Raw genomic sequence first — 16,628 nt, forward strand, 5'->3', positions numbered from 1 at the left:
TTTATAGTGTGTCTGTGGTACTCAATGAGTTTATAGTGACCTTATAATACTTAAACTAAAAAAAAAAAAAAAAATTCCTCCACAATATTCTTCTTTGCACTGACAGTTTTAATTCCCCCTGCCAGTATTTCAGTCTCCACACTTCATTTTCACTGGGAAATTCCTGTCATCCTGTTTGTGATGTTAACATTGTTAAGTGGCCTATATGGACAGGCTGTGTAACACCAAACTTCCATATCCAAAGTCCACATCGAAATGAAAGCATGGCCTCACAAACTGTTACTTTTAGGTCACGATTTTCTCACAAAATTTTCCGACACTTTTCAAAAGAAGTCTCAAAACGAAAAAAATAACACTTTCCACTATGAGATAGACTTTATTGCCCTGATATCAAACTCAGACGGTGTCAAGCTGTGCTTCCTAAAGCGGGGTCCGGGGACCTGCAGGGGGGAACCAAGTCATTTTTTCAATATTTATTTAATTCCTTATAAATTAGCACAGTGTCAGAAAGTATAAGCATTTTTTTTTTCATTTGATGTGTTTTCACTTGGCCCATGTAACAGTCCACTCAGGCCGGGCTCTTTGGGTCAGAGTCGTATCAAATGGCAGCCCGTGGTCTGATGCGGATCTATTAAAGATCCTTGACAGCAGAGAGAGAGAAAAAAAAAAGTTTGGGAACCCCTGGGCTGACGCTGGCTTTCGATTCTCCATTTATCAGGCTTATTTTGGCCACGCAATAAATCATAGCTGCAGTGGCTCAATATACGTTGTTTCGCTGCCGTACAGAAGCACTTAGAGCCCAGTCATAAATTCCCAGCTAATACCATGTCAGGACATGACAAGAGGACAAAGAGGTGGCGGATTAGAGCTCACCTCTGGAGCAGCAAAACATCCGTCTGGGATAGATCGGAGGACGCGCAGCTCGTCTGTTGTTGATTTCGGCTGGTTAGGACACAGCAGGGCTCACACATTTATCTAACTTCCAAACCCTTTAATTAAAGCATAAAGTCAACTGTAATCTACCAAGCTGAACTTCCTTAAGTTTGAGCCCTTTTTAGGCCTCCTGTAAACATGCAGCTGGCATGAAAAATATTGAATTTAAGAGGATCCACTGTGAATCTCTGGAGATCTGGCTCCAATTTCCTGTTTAGGCGTGATAGCACTTCCATTTAGTTCAGATCTAGTCTTGACCGATTTGAGGACACAAATCATTCTTCCATTGACTGCCCAAAGGAGATGATAATCATTTTAGAGTTGTCCACTCTCATAAATGCTGCTTCACCTGTCCTGAGAATGACAGACTTTTAAAGTCTCAATCCTACTTAAGACACAGCTGAGAAGAAATCAAGACTGGGATATTGGAGAGCCTGAAAATAGACTACAGCCTGTTACACATGAAATAGTACAGTCTTGTTAGTAATCATCACAGAGAATATCAGACTTGGATGGTGAGGACATCCAGCTCCTTCCTGTGGTGTGTTGCAAGTAAAATAGTGGTGAGCTGGCTGAAAATGAGCTAACATTAAGGCTCTTTCTCACCCTCAGCACCACACACAGAGTTCCAATTATGGTCAAGTGCTCTTCTTAAATCTTAAGGCGGCCAGGCAGGGCGAGGCACCCGTAGGTGCTGCAACCATTGCACCTGTACCTCCCGGTGAGGCTCCATTATGCCAGCCGCTCCCTAAGAAGGGCTAAGCAGCAGGGGAGACAGATGGGACGAGGGTCAGGTTACCCCTGCTGCTGCTAGCATGGCTGGGCTGGGGTCAGAAAACTCATGATAACAGCATCATCATGTCAGCACACACACACACACACACACACACACACACACACACACACGCATTTGTCCCTCTATGCACCTCACCCACTCGGTGTCTTGGGTTACACAATCAACTTTCCTCTTGCTGCAAGGGAAAAAAAGCACAAACACAAATACATGTAGAACTTCAAACTGATTTAATGAAATGTTTCAATTTTCACATTTCTAATAAAGATAGCAGAACTTCGGTTGTTAAAAACAGTTCGATATGTTGACAAGTAATGATGAAATCTTCAAGCTTTTTTTCCCCTCTTCCTCTTATACAAAGATTATATTACAGGCATTAACATATTTATATTAAGAGGGGACTGGAGCCCTCAATTTGACACGATGAACAAGGATTCCTAAACCAAGATAAAAACAAAAACATACTAGAACTAACACTACGTCTTCTGCTTCACAAGTATAAACCAGTACGCAAGACAATCCTTATCCTGGTCCAAACTAACATCTCCAGCTGCTAAAAGCCCCAACAGAGTAAGACAGACTGCATCCACAAACTCACAACCTCAACTGAAAAAGTGAACTGAAGTGAAATCTTGACCCCCTATTGTATCAACATACTGGCAGGTTCCTTCAAGTGGCATTAGGGAGGGGGGAAATGAAAGTTGTCTGTGTATCTATACATTCTTCAAAACAGAGCACACGTGTATACTTCACTCAAACGTCCACTTTTGGAAACCCCTGCTTGGGGAATGTGAGCGCACAAAGAAGGTGAGACGTGAGAGACAGAACAAAGTGACAGACAGGAGCGAATGGGGGAAAGTAAGGCATAGTGGTGCAACAGATGGGGATAGTGTTGCAGCTTGGGTGGAGCCCTCAGAGCGTGCGAGCCTATGTATATATATGCGACTGTGCGGGGAACACCTGGCTACCATGACGACTGTAGCGGGCAGGTTGGAAAGGGAAGGAGGGGTTTACAGGTACAGCAGCAGCTTGGCTGTTGCTAAGAGGGCTGTTCTAGTTCAGCTCTGGCATGCCACCTACGCCCATCCCCCCCCCACACCCCCGCTCCCACCCCACCTTGTCCTCCTGTGGCCTTATGAGGCGACTTGGGGAGCGTATCATGGGAAAGAGGAGGAGTCGGTGCCATTTGATTCCATTCACAGAGACACACAGAGCGGCGAGCACCACCTATAATAAAGACTAAACGCAGAACCCCAGGATCCAGACAATCTGTTTGTTGTGGGAAGCACAAGACGCTGACCTTTTCAGTCGCAAGGGGAGCATAACACTTTTTTTTGCTTGTTTTTTTTTTTTTTTTCCTAGATTGCTAACGAAGAGATGTGATGCAGGGCGGTGGGGCTGGTTTGTCTCACACAATGAAGATGAGAAACAAAATAAATCTGATTATGTGGAGCGGAGGTGGTGGGGAGGAAGAGGGTGTGGGACAGGATCTTAGTGGACAGACATTACACAGGCACTGTGAAAAAAGCTCCTTCAGAAAGTCACACACTCTCTCTCTTTCTCTCTCTCTCTCTCTCTCTCACACACACACACATACACACACACACACACGCACACACACACCAGTGCATGAAGTTAAGATTCACCTGAGGCTCCGGCGGTATTTTTCCTCTAAACAGCACATGAATACATATAATACAATACGACAGCAAAATAATTCATCAAATAGTACTCTATATATACACATCTAGAAAACAGACATCAGCAAATAAAATTTAAAGCAATTTACATCCAAGAACAGAGAGAGAAACATTCAATGCTAGTGAGTGCAAAAAGACATCGGTGGGAATGTTGGAATGTCATATTCTAAGCTTCACGGGACAGGGGGAAAACGATGGCAAAGGAAAGAGACAGGGGGCACTTATTCAATTACCGGACATGAGACCAAGTTAACGACATCAGAAAACAATTACAAACGCAGTCTTTTCTCATTCCAGCAGAGTTACATAAATCAAAGCATGACAGAATCCATCGGAATTCATTTAAAAAAGGAAAATTAGAGTGATAAAAAAAGAGAAACAAATTTCGATTCAACTCAAGTTAGAAAGACATCATTGATTGTCCACTCTGGATTCAAAACAATTAAAAAGAGCCTCCCGCTGCACATGCTACCAGTACTCCGTAACCAGGAAGTCTGTATAGCAGTGTGGCAGATACAAGTCATACTGTGGCGGCTTCCCCGTGAGTCAGTCTTTTCTCCTCTTCACTGCAGGAAGATGGTCCAAAAATCGGGTCCAAACTGGCACCGAGGAACAGGACATCACAGCACCCCCCCCAAAAAGAAAAAGACTATCATCCTTTCACTTACAGTGACAGCCAGTCAGTGTGTTTGACACAGCAGGATTGGGGGAAAGGGGGAGTGCAAGGAGGAGAAACCCATCAAGAAGTCAGAAGGCAAGACATTTATAAAAGGATATGGATATGTTGTGCAGTTTTAGCTTTATGCAATTTACAGCTGCATCATTCAGTGCTTTGTTATTCGAGTGTTGAGCTAGACAAGATACGGAAACACACGGTGCAACAGTCTCCCGTTCCATTGCTATGGTGTAGAAGCATCTTAAGAGTATATACTAGTGCATGAAAACTGCACCAGAGAATGATTTTTTTAAAATCACAGGCTAAGACTTGCATCAGTCAAGGATTCCTATGTTGATTCATCAGCTGAAACCTCCAGAGAACATAAATAGCTTAGTCTCATGTCCATCTCAAGCAAAAAAACAAACAAACAAACAAACAAAAAACAAATGGAAATGTATCAAAGTAATCAATAATTGCCACTTAAATTAAAAATTGCAATGTGCTCCAGTTACATGTTTACATGACACACACACACACAAAAAAGAGAACAACAAATACGTGCCAAAACGCTTGCAGTCACAACGGGGTACATGAGGTTCTTCAAGAATAGATTTAAAGGCTGCGCTGGGGGGAGCTGGGGAGCTGGGGGCCGGTTGAAGAGCTCAGTTGGAAGATTTGCTTATAGCGCTGGCTGATCGGCGGAGTTTTCCGGAAACCCGGTTCCTGGTGGCACGGGGCATGGTGGGAGAGACCTGGTCGACAGAGTCTGCTGGTCCTGCAGCAGTACTGAGCTCGGCACTCGTACTGCCAGAGAAGGAGCCTGGGACAGAGAGAGGGAGGGCGCCCCAGTGGACGGAGAGAAAGAGAGAGAGCTGGTTAGACATGGCAGGGGTTCATGGAGCTTTTGTGTAAACCGCTGTATATCCCAGCATGCTCTGTCATGCATGTGACTGCTCCCACGACCAAGATTACCCACACGGCTGTTTATAGGATTCCGCTAATATTCATTTCCACCAGCACTGACAAAACATGAATGTGATACAATTGCTTTTTTAAAAATCAAAATAAACAAAGAAAAAACCCTGAAACACTGTCTTTGGACTTGATTCTTTTTCCACCTTTGTAATCACAATAAAATAAAGATGCGATAAAGCGCTCATGACATTTCAGCACAAATGACATGCCTTCTTCACATGCTTTAGAGAAGTCAAGCTGTAAAGGAGATGCTGTCTGTTTTCCAGGTGCTCGCATGAAAAAAAGAGAGGCAACCATTGTAGCCACATGCGAAAAAGATGTATTCACTGGGCTATGTGACAGCAAAATGCTTTGAATGGTGATAAAATTATGCATTATGTTGCTGTTGTGAACATGTGAAGGCCTCCCTTTTTGTGCAAATGTTGTCTTTTCTCAAACCCGTCACATCAATGGGTATGGGACATGAACAGGGAGAAGTGGGGCGTCATGAAAAGCGAGTGCGGACAAGCGAGTATGCTGCACGTCTCCTCTACTTTGTCAGTACTCTCTTACCTAAACCCAAACCCAAACCCGCTACCCCCACCCACCCGCCCACCTCGGCCATGCCTTCAGTTTAAACAACTTTCCTGCTTTGTCAAAATGGCATCTGGTTGCCTATTTTCTTTCCTATCCTTTTTTTCTTGCTGTTTTTTTCTGAGGCATCTCAAGTTGCAGCGACTAAAAGGGATGGCAGATGGCTGGAGTAACAGACACTCAGCAGCACAGTGGACACCAGCAGCATCCAAGACCTCCGCTTACTGGGAGAGGAGGCTGGCTTACGTAGGGGAACATTGGGTGCGTGTTGTAAAGAGACGGAGGGAGGGTGGGGGGTTCTAATATGCATTCTCAAAATCTGCATTTGAATATAAAAAAGGGATGGGGCTTGGCTAAAGAAATGGGCTGGGCTTAGTGTGGTGCAAATGGACAGAACAAATCCCACAGTGCATTGCCACATCCGTCTCCTCCGTCCATTCCTACACTAGAAACCCGGCCCCGTCCTGGATCTACTAAGCCCCACCTGCCTCTGCACTGAAAATATATGATAGACAGCTGTGTGGGACTACCCATCAAGGACAATAAATGTAGACGCTAGGATTGTACAGTTCAACACCCACTTCCAGTCTTCCCTTCCCTTCCCTTTTCCCCTTAATAGCCATTAAAACATACTGTAGTACAGTTATAAACTCCCACCAGAACACTTAATGACTGTGGCTGCATCAGCTTCTAAACAACACTGTACATGTTATGGCCTTATGTAAGAATTAACTTAAATAGTAAGTTACTGAGTGAAAAAAAAAAGAAAACTCTGGACCCAGTTGAGAGAGGCTAATGTGTCATCATTATCGTCATTATAACCCAGCATTTCCGCTTCTTACTCAACCCAAACTGCCTTGCGGTAAGGCTCATTTCAAAGGGAGCAAGGAAGGGGGGAGAGAGAGGGAGAGAGAGAGAGGGAAAGAGAAAGAGAGAGAGAGAGAGAGAAAGAGAGAGAGAGAGAGAAAACAAAGAGAGTCTTTAAATGGGCCTGCTACCCCATTGGTCCCCTGCAGCAGTTCAAACAAGGCTTTAGACGACAAAGACGTCTTCCAGTGCGGCAGGTGTTAGTCTCAGAGTCTGCCTCAGGCAAACAGGCACACTCCAACAAGAGGAAACGAGGGAGGAGGGGGGTATAGGGGGAAAAAAGAGGAAAGAAAGAAAAGAGAAAAGTGTTTACTGGGGAAAGAGATAAAGGCGCGCCACATGCAGAAGCAGGGGCCAGAAGTGTAGCCGTATTGTTCATGCTGCTACTTAGTAAGGTGCTAATTGTCCCCACCGTGCATCACTCTCAATTACCAGCCTGGCCAAAACAGTAGGATGCCCCCCAAATAAACAGCCTGGTATCTCTGTCCCCTTGCCATTGTCAGAGCAATAGGTAAATACAGCTTGGTTAGTACTGCATGAAAAAAGAGGGGGTGGGGGAAACCAGCTGGGGTGAGTGAACGAGCGAAGGGCAGGTAGGCCGCTGGGCGAGAACAAGCTTCTGGTCCGACTCAGGGCTTACCTTCATCAAATACCGTTATCGGACCTTTAAGAGATTTTTAATCTAAAAAGAAAACAAAAAACACAGTAGAGCATTATGTGAGAAAGTAGGGGCACATAAGACACACCAAAACACACCACACTGGAGCTGAACACAACACAGCGCTGCTGAAAAGTGGGTAATTCTGGGAACAGGAGTTAGGGGTGCATGGACATTCAGACAGCGTGTGTGGCGTCACAGTTAGTTTTCACTGGAAGGATCAAAAGTCAGACAGGGTTAAGAGATGAGGGTGATGGGTTAATCGGAAAGTGTTCCTGAAGACCCGATGAGTCGGTTCCATTTGTAGCTCTCAGCAATACAAAGTTGATGAAAGAGAAAACATGAATGACGGGACAGTTCACATGGCAGCAACAGGCTCCGATACGTCAGATATATTTACCACCAGTGCAAATGTTGGAAAGTAAAGGTGGGAGAGTAGAAGATGTGAGTGCATTTCGGAAGCTCCTCAGAAGCTCCACAGACATTTAACCGCTGAAGAAGCGATTTTTATTTAATCTTGCTCCTTCACAGAGATTTTTCAAAAGTTTGAAAATTCTTACATTAGTTTATTAATACAAAAGAATCAGGGGCAAAAACTAAAACTGAGCAAAGCAGTGTAGATTGTCACATAGCAAGAGCAGAGCACTGGGCATGGAGGAAAGGGTGTCTGACACATGGACTAGCTCATGCAGGAGGCCATGGCGCTGGACTGAGGATGCATTCAGGATTATAAAGGAGGAAGCTGTGGAAGACACTGACAGGCCAGGCAGCTACAGAGAGGGACGGATGACGAGAGCAGACCTGGGTTAAAAGACCTCACAACAAAATGAAACACTGTGGGTGAGCTTCATTTGGCATGCATGGAGAAAAGAGCTAAATCAAGCACACCCTTGAGTTATTTGTCAACGGGAGGATTCACAGTGAGTGGACGAGTGACTGAATGTTAGTGGGCTGTGGCGGGGCGTCATGCCTAGTGTGGAGAAGCAGGCAAAGAGTCTTACAGTCCAGCTTGGCCCAGGGGTACTCCATGTCCCAAACCATCCCCGGCCAACGCCTGCACGCTGTCATGAAGCATGGATGACATGTTAGTGGTGGGAATGAGAGCCAAGGCAGGGGGAATGTACAGACGGATCAACAAACTAGTATGCGCAAATCACACACACACACACACACACACACACTCGTGCACGCATCCGTAAACACAAAAGGCATGGAAGTAGGGCTGTGCGATACAGACAAAATCTTCTTTGATGATATGGATGATTTCATATCTTTATAATGATATCTATCATGACACAGTATGTTTTCTGTGAATTTGTCTATACAAAATAACCACATGTCATGACTAGTTTTTGATTCTGTGAACTAAATACAAATAAAAGGCACTTTCTCTTTTCCCCACTTATATGGAAGTGACACTGAACATTTCTGAGGTTTGCTTTTGCTTTAAACACTTGCCTTCCATTGGTTTGCATCTTTTGCCTCTCATGGTTCTCCTATTCTAATGTTTTTGTTTTTTTGTTTTTCTACTTTCTCTGTACTCTCTTACCTAAACCCAAACCCGCTACCCACACCCACCCGCCCCACCTTGGCCATGCCGTTTTTTTCTTGCTGTTTTTTAAGCTCCTCATCCTGTCCTGGTTGTGCTGAGTCCTGTTCTGTAACGGAGCGGGGAGTTTCATTATGTGTCATGCTCCGCTCTGTCATGTTTGTGTGTTATCTGAGCCAACTTGTAGTAATGGTGTATTCAAGACAACTAGGAGCTCCAATTAAATGGTTTAAAATACTGCCCTAAAGCAGCTGTTTTCACAACAGGGATGGAGATTTTGCTCTACTGTTTCTATCAATGACATTTTTCTCTCGTCCAACAATATATATGTTGCCATATCGCACAGCCCTACACGGATGGGCAATGGCATGTTTCAGACTGAGAATGAGAAGCAGAGTTTTCAAAGCCAGCCATCACAGCCACATTAAAGCCAAGCTTGATGGGGCACAATGGATCGGTTATGGGAGAAGTGATGAAGGATATTAACATGTATTATATTTAAGACGACAAACAAGATTAATGTCCAGAGAAGGTGGAGGATTGTAAGGCAGACAAGCGCAACTGGGGTCTAATGCCTTTAAAAAGACATCACATCTATGATTGGGAAAACAGGCAAAATTGCCTTTTAGCTGCAAAACTGGGTTTCCTGTACGAAAAGATGTAATTATTTTCAAAAGTGGTGTGAATAAAAGAAACATGGTTGACAGGAATACATAAAACACAGCAAAAACAAACAGAAATTGTGGCAGCAGAGAGCAGTCACACCTGGTGGATGGTGTGTGTCTGGACACAGTTAGTTTTAACATCCCCCTTGTTCAGAAGATTGCTAGGCGAAGGGGATTTGTGAAATTGCTCAACAGCATTGTTATAATGGTAGGTGTGGAGGAAAGTGTCCGAGTCACAATATTCTCTGCACCAGATAAGGCCTAGATACAATATGATGGATGGACACACATATGTGCACGCACACGCACACATTAATTTATTAATCTATTTACACAAGTATATTCCGGAGAAATACAAATTGCCATTCAGAGTGAGTTTCCGCAGCACTGAAGGCGACACAACAGCTTCACAGACTTCATTATGTTATGGCCTCTCACATAAGCCACAGCACATACCCCATGCTGCGAAACAAATCCTCATTTAGTGGCTAGAGAAATTACTCTATTCTCAAGCTAGGCTAACCTCTCTCACCTCTCTCTGCCCGGCCACAAAAGAGCCCACAGCTGAAACAGCCCACAACATCAGCTAACAGACATGAATGACTGGGCTTTGGGTAATTACAAGCTTTTCTTCCTCTCTTGTTCGATCACCCACCACCACCCCCCCTCTCTTTCCTCTGTATCTATTCTCTTTTTCCTCTCCCCTCTCCAATGTGCCTCTCTTTGAGATGTTTGGTGGTGTGGATGAGGAGAGGAAAGGTGACTAGAGGTCAGTCTGGGGAGTTTTTACACCTCTGACAGAGGGATGCGCCAACAGTATGGTAATGTGGCTGGCTACCTCCTGCCTGCCTCCAGCAGCCTGAATATCACACCTGCCTTGTGGGAATCTGAAGTCCTACACACGCATAAACTGGCACACACACAGGCACACACGGCGCCTAAAGAATTCAGACAGTTAATTTTCACGTGCCAACATGCCCGATACAAAGATTAGATACACTTTAAAACACCTTAAAAACACACACATGCTGACAGTTTTGAAAATGACAAGACATCTATGGGATGGTATTGTGGAGTGTTTCCCCTGTCAAAACACAATGTGTCCAGGTCAAATCGAGTGGAAAAGTGTGATCCTGTATTGATTTCAGTGCTGCTGCAGATCAATCAGAGCTGGTCCAAGCAAGAAGGGGGAGATATGTTTTACATCCTGTTCATCGTAGACAGATAAGAACGCAGACATTCGTCAGATGGTGTCTGTCGGCGCTGGATCTCTTACGTGTGGGTGGATGATCACATGGGCACATACACATGGACACACGTATGTGCGCAGGCACACAAATGTATACACACACACGCTGCAACCTCAATTTAACAAGGCTGCTTATATTCATGGGAGAGTAATCAGATGGAAACATGCAGTTTATGTGAAACAAGCAGGGATGAAGAAAGGAGTGAGGCTTAAGGAAGTGGAGAAGACAGCATGAAGGGTCTGGCCCATTGTTTGATATTCATCAGCGAGCGTGGGTGTGGAGGGAGAGAGGAGAGATTGAAGGGATGGAGGAGGAGAAGAGGGCAAACAGGTGTAGTGTGGAGGAGGAGATAGACTGATATGAAAAAAGAAAGAGAAGAAAGGGGAAAGAAGGCGAGACATGAGAGCGAGTGTGATGGAGTGATACTGGTGAGGGACAGACAGAGAGCGGTGTGTGTGTGTGTGTGTGTGTGTGTGTGTGTGTGTGTGTGTGTGTGTGTGTGTGTGTGTGTGTGTGTGAGTGTGTGCAGAGATGAAGCAGAAGCAACATGAAGAAAAGAGAAAGGTGCAGAGGTTCAGGCCATATCTCACCTGTCCCACTCATTGGATAGTAACTGGGAGATGGGGAGAAGACCTGCGAGGCAAAGTCTTCAAAGGTCATGACCTCTTTGTGGTTCTGAACAATGGCCTCCAGGTAGAGGGCCCGCTCCTCATAGCTGGTTGGCTGCTGTTAAGGGATAAGATGTAATGACAGGGACAAGAGAAAAACTACAGGGAAACACACCACATTTGCAACAGAATCCATGTTTTTTAGTTGTAATTCATAGAGGTGGGCTGCCTTTATTTGTACGCAAGCCCTTTAACTCCGATTTTTGCTTAAATTTCTCCAAGCTTCAAAGTTAGAAAAAAAAAAAAAAAAAAATCATAACGTGCGACAACAGCACATACACATGCTTTGTGGTTTCAGCACTTGACTGCTACATCACTTGTATACTGAATGAAATATCGAAACCCATATACATTTTCCTGTATTTCAGCAGGACATACTTAGTATCTTTGGTAAGCTTGGCAACTCCACTAGAATTTGGGTTTGAACAAAGTTTGGACGCACGGCAATGATGGACCCACCGATGGGAACAGGGAAGCTGCAGAGGTTTAACATTACAGAGAAAGCATATTTTTTACGATCAAATCTATCAATTAGTCCATGCTTAACACAGCTCCTATGACAGGAACATATCACAGCAGCCATGACAAACTACATCTTTTCAGTGAGAGAACCGTCTGTGTTTGAGCTGCTCATGTATTTGTGAGAGTGAGTTGGGAGAATGAGAGGCGGCTTCACTGGACAGTGCAGCACCACCATAACCAACCTGGCCAGAAGCAGAGATGGAACAATCAACCGTGCCACACAGCCCTAAATGAGAAAGCAGTCTCCAAAATAATCATAAAAAAAAAAGGAAGAAAAAAAAAAATCACTACACGCGTGATGCTCCAAACCTCTCCTCTCCTCCCTCTCTGCTCTCTAATAGAACCCCTGCTGGAGGCAGCGTGTCTAGGACCACCCTCCCCGACGAGCTGCCTGCCACTTCTCCGTGCCATCAGGGGGAAAATTGGACCCATTTGAAATTCAGAGTGACAAGCAGTGACTGGAGCCTGAGGAGCCAGCATGCAGGACGGATGGTCGGGCTTGAAATTGGGAACCACAAAAATGAATAAATAAATAAATAAAGGAACAAAATGGCTGCCGTGGAAGGCTGGAAAACATTCTAATAGCCGTTATCATATCATTATCATAGATATATCACAGCAAGTCTGTTGTGGAGCAGAGGGAAGTGCTGGATGAAATATGGTGCAGGGTCTATCTGATGGCATAATGATGCTAAGTACTTTTGAGATTTAATTGCGTGTGTGTTTGAGAATGTGTCTGTAAATACACTCAGGGCTGTCTGTTGTGGTCATGCTTCCTTGACGGACAACACCTGACAAATTGCCTGACAAACACACACACACACACACACACACACACACACACACACACACACACACACACACACACACACACAGAGCTCAAGTCACTCAACACATAAGCCCCTCCTCGCCCCATATCTCATTATGAGTGTGCTGCCAGGGTGGAGTGGCACTGGGCTGTTGCTAAGGCCAAAGCTGAACCAGGCTGAGCTGAGATAGGCTGGACTGGGCTGAGTGGCTCTGGTCTGGGTTAGATAGATAGGACGAGACACCGACTGGGCAGGGGGCCTGCTGTGGGCACATGCCGCCACAGCAGGGGCCAAGGCAGCCATGACCAATGGCTGAGAGGGAACCGTGGCGAAGCGGGAGTGATGGGCACCTGAGCCGGGACACGCCAGAGGGGTACTGTGGGCAGGCTGCTCACAGGGAGGGACGTGGGGCAACAGAGACGGGTAGAGGGGGAGAGATAGATATGAGGCGAGGTGGGACTGTGTACTTGAGAAAACAAGAATTTGCTGCTGTGTGAGAATCTTAAGTTGTAATGAAAAGATTCTAATCACAAATAATTTGTTCTCCCTTCATATACTGCCCTTTATAAACTGTTGCTTATAGATATTGTTAAGTCTATTAAACAATTTTCACCATGGTATCACGGTATCAAAGAGTATCATCATGCAGGTCGACATTAGGGTTTGGGTTTGCAGTTGGTAGAACAACAAAAAAATGATGCTGTTTTGATATGTGGGGCAAAGGTGGACAGAAAAACAATGAAGAGACAAGAAAAAAGATAGTGAAGGTTAAAGTAACCAGACTGCTCAAGGAGAAAAGTCAAACTTGCGCTCTGTAAAACTCTTGTATGTGAAAGTAGAGCTGGAGAAGCGTATCTTTGCTCTGCAACGGCATTTTTAGGTAGGCTCACTGCAATGTCACTCTTTCCCGTCACTTGCTGGAAACAGTGCTAGACAAAGAGAGGGCATCCCAGGCTCTGCTGCCATGGCAACTTGGGTCACAGCTCTGTGTGGTGGGTCATACCCAGAGTTTTATGGATGAAAGAGAGGGAGATAAAATGCTTGTAAAAGAGAGGACGAAATGTGCAGGGATAAGCGATACATATAAGAGAAAATGTGGGAAACGGAAGGATTAAACAACAGAGGTAAGAGAAGCCAGTGGGAAGCCAACAAATGAAAGACAAGGAAGAACAAGGGAAAGGGGGAGAAAGGGAGAAAGAGAACCTCAGCCCAGCGTGGGTCAACAGAGCCATATGGCTGTCCATTATCAGAGATGCAGATGACTAGAGGCTTGTTATTGAGATTCCTAAAGCAAATATTGACTCCAGCTGGAGCAGACGCTCTCTCGGACTCTGACACACGCCTCTCCTCCACTACTTCCTTCCGCTGCCCTCTATCCAAGAAAGAGAGATGGATTATAGAGGGTGGGGGGTTAAAAAAAGAAAAAAGTTGGAGAATAAAATGAGGAGAGATAGCATGGAGTTATAAAGAAGAGAGGGGAAAAAAAGATAATGAGAGCAGAGAGAAAGACAGAGGCAGTGAGGGAGGGAGAAGATAATAAAAGGTATTTTGGAGATGAGTGAAAGGGAGAGCCGTAATCAGCTCACTTAAGTAAATGTACGATGCTATCTGTGTGTAAAAAATTGCTGCACAGAAATCAGACCTAATGCACAGTGAGGGGTAATCTTGTCCTCTCTCGCACTCTCCCTCATCTTTCTGCTTGTCTCTAATTACTGAACCATGGGCACAGCTTGTTTCCCTGCATATGCTGCTGCCTCTATGCAGTAACTTAATCAAGGGACACGTCCAACAATGACGCAAAGACTATATCCATGTCATGAACATTGAACCCACTGACACTGACCTCCTTATGTACGAGAAATAACCCACAGCTGCCAGTGATGTGTGTCCTACATGCATACAACACATTTCTTTGGAACGGTGGATCACAAGAACAAAAATTTACACTCTCACTATAATATTTATCTTACAGGTGCACTACACAAAACTGCAGAGGGTTGACTTAAGTGAGGACCATTTAGACCCAACTGGCAAAAAAAAACATGGAATGGGCCTAAAATTTGATGGCTGAATCAAAATGGTTCTCATTGCCAGAACAATTCAGTGATAAATTATGTGCCACTAGCTTTTTTTTTCTCAGTTAGGACTAAACGATCCTCACTTCAATCAACCCAAAGCGATATTGCACAGTTCACCTTTAAAAAGTAACGCATGTAATATCTGTGTTACCGCCAATCCATGTCCCTGCTCCGTGGCATAACCCACCATCATGTTTTGCGTTAAAAAAGATTCTCAAGTAGCAGGGGATGATATGTGAGGAGGGAAATGCACACATAGGTCTACATTTCCTCAGATGGACTGCAACCCAAGTCACCCGTGACATAACTGTCATTTACAGCTGAACTGTGCGGACAAGCAAGAGAAGGCAGTGTGTGGGAGGAGAGAGTGTTGCGCCACTTTGGGAATTTCCAAAGAACCCCCACGTTCCAAGTGGCTGCATTCCTATTAAGGAGAAGAGACGAAAACCAATGTATTGTCTATGGAGCGTGTCAACCATTGCGAGAGTAACAAGGGAAAAAAAGTCCCCCCAGTCTGAGTTAATGTGAAATAACTTTCAAGGTAGAATAGCAGGAAAATTGGAAGCGGGATGGGGAGATGAAGGGGTAGAGGTAGCGGGGAGAGAAGCAGGCTTGGTTGGTTGCAGCTAAAATAACAAAAGAGCACAATTCTGATCTACAACACATTAGAGACAACATTTACACATTTGGCAAAATGGTTTTAGCAGATAATGGCACTTTTTCACCCCATCTCCTGCTGGCCCTCCCTTTCTATTGCCCTTGTGCAGCTAGTAGTGACAAAGGCAGTGACTTATGGCTGGCATGTGGCTGTCTGAGCTAGTGTAGGTGTGTGTGCATATACATAAATATATATATGTGTGTGCATAGTGACTACTGTGCCCTGGTGTGGAACATAAATGTCAAATGTCAAATCATATGACAAACTCACAGATCAGATCAAACATATTTTAGCAAATAAAGTTGGATCTTGTGTTTTTGTGTAGTTCAACATCATACCTGTGTATGCACATGACTGTGCATGTGTATATAGGTCTACATACGTGTGTATGCATATGTATCTGTGGGTGTGTGCACGTATGCATACATATGCATGTGTGTGCTGTCCAGATGGCAGGGGGATAGCCATGGGGGAACGGTGGGGGTCAAGCATCTCTGTGGATCAAAGCCAAGGTCAGGGCAGCTGCAGTGGCCCATGTTCAAGGTGAATGGAGGCCTCAGATGGCTCTTCATTAGCAGGCTGCTCCATCCCTGCTGGACCCCATCGGCCAACCGCCACTACCGGCCCTCATCATCATCATCTCCCTTCTCTCTCTCTCTGTCTCTCTCTCTTTCTCTCCCCACAGGGACATGTCCTGAAAATGCCTGTCCACTGGGATCCATTTTGTGCCATGTGTAACCCCACCCAGATACACACAGACACACTCCCATACATGCACTTGCAAATACAAAAGCACACATGCACGCACACACCAGCCACGCACACACACAGTTCCCCCAAAGAGCCTATGTTGACCTCTGAACTGGTGTCTCTCTGGAGAGCAGCATCCTGACCATCCAGCCTCTGTCTTTGTGTCCCCCAGCCCCCTGCCAACAGAAGGCCTAACGCCACCACTGGCCCCTGACCTAAACTTAACATCATTCACACGCACACACGCACACACGCACACACACACACACACACACACACACACACACACACACACACACACACACACACACACACACACACACACACACACACACACACACAGAGCAGAGATGTTTATGTATATACACTATCAGGGTTTAAGTACTTTGCTCAAAGACAAGTATAAATGTTGTCCACCACCAACAGTACAGTGCCCACCCACTTAAATCAGTACCATGAGTTTGAGAAGTATGAGATGAACTGATACCCAATGAAAGTCAGTAGACCTAACACCTCTGGTCT

The 16,628-nt window shown here is 45.0% G+C and overlaps 1 protein-coding gene across 3 annotated transcripts in view; it reads right to left on the reverse strand.

The window, feature by feature from the left end:
• Positions 1–1,939: 1,939 nt before the first annotated feature.
• ralgapa2 (Ral GTPase activating protein catalytic subunit alpha 2) overlaps positions 1,940–16,628 on the reverse strand; it is a 105,538-nt gene continuing 90,849 nt past the window's right edge. For all 3 annotated transcript variants that reach the window (XM_030081730.1, XM_030081732.1, XM_030081733.1), the window contains 2 exons: positions 11,212–11,336; positions 1,940–4,904 (listed from right to left, as the gene is read on the reverse strand). In XM_030081730.1, the coding sequence (XP_029937590.1) occupies positions 4,747–4,904; positions 11,212–11,336 (283 nt within the window). In that variant the 3' untranslated portion in view covers positions 1,940–4,746. The remainder of the gene's footprint in view (positions 4,905–11,211; positions 11,337–16,628) is intronic.

Source organism: Myripristis murdjan, chromosome 22, assembly GCF_902150065.1.
Source record: "Myripristis murdjan chromosome 22, fMyrMur1.1, whole genome shotgun sequence".
NCBI lineage: Eukaryota > Metazoa > Chordata > Actinopteri > Holocentriformes > Holocentridae > Myripristis > Myripristis murdjan.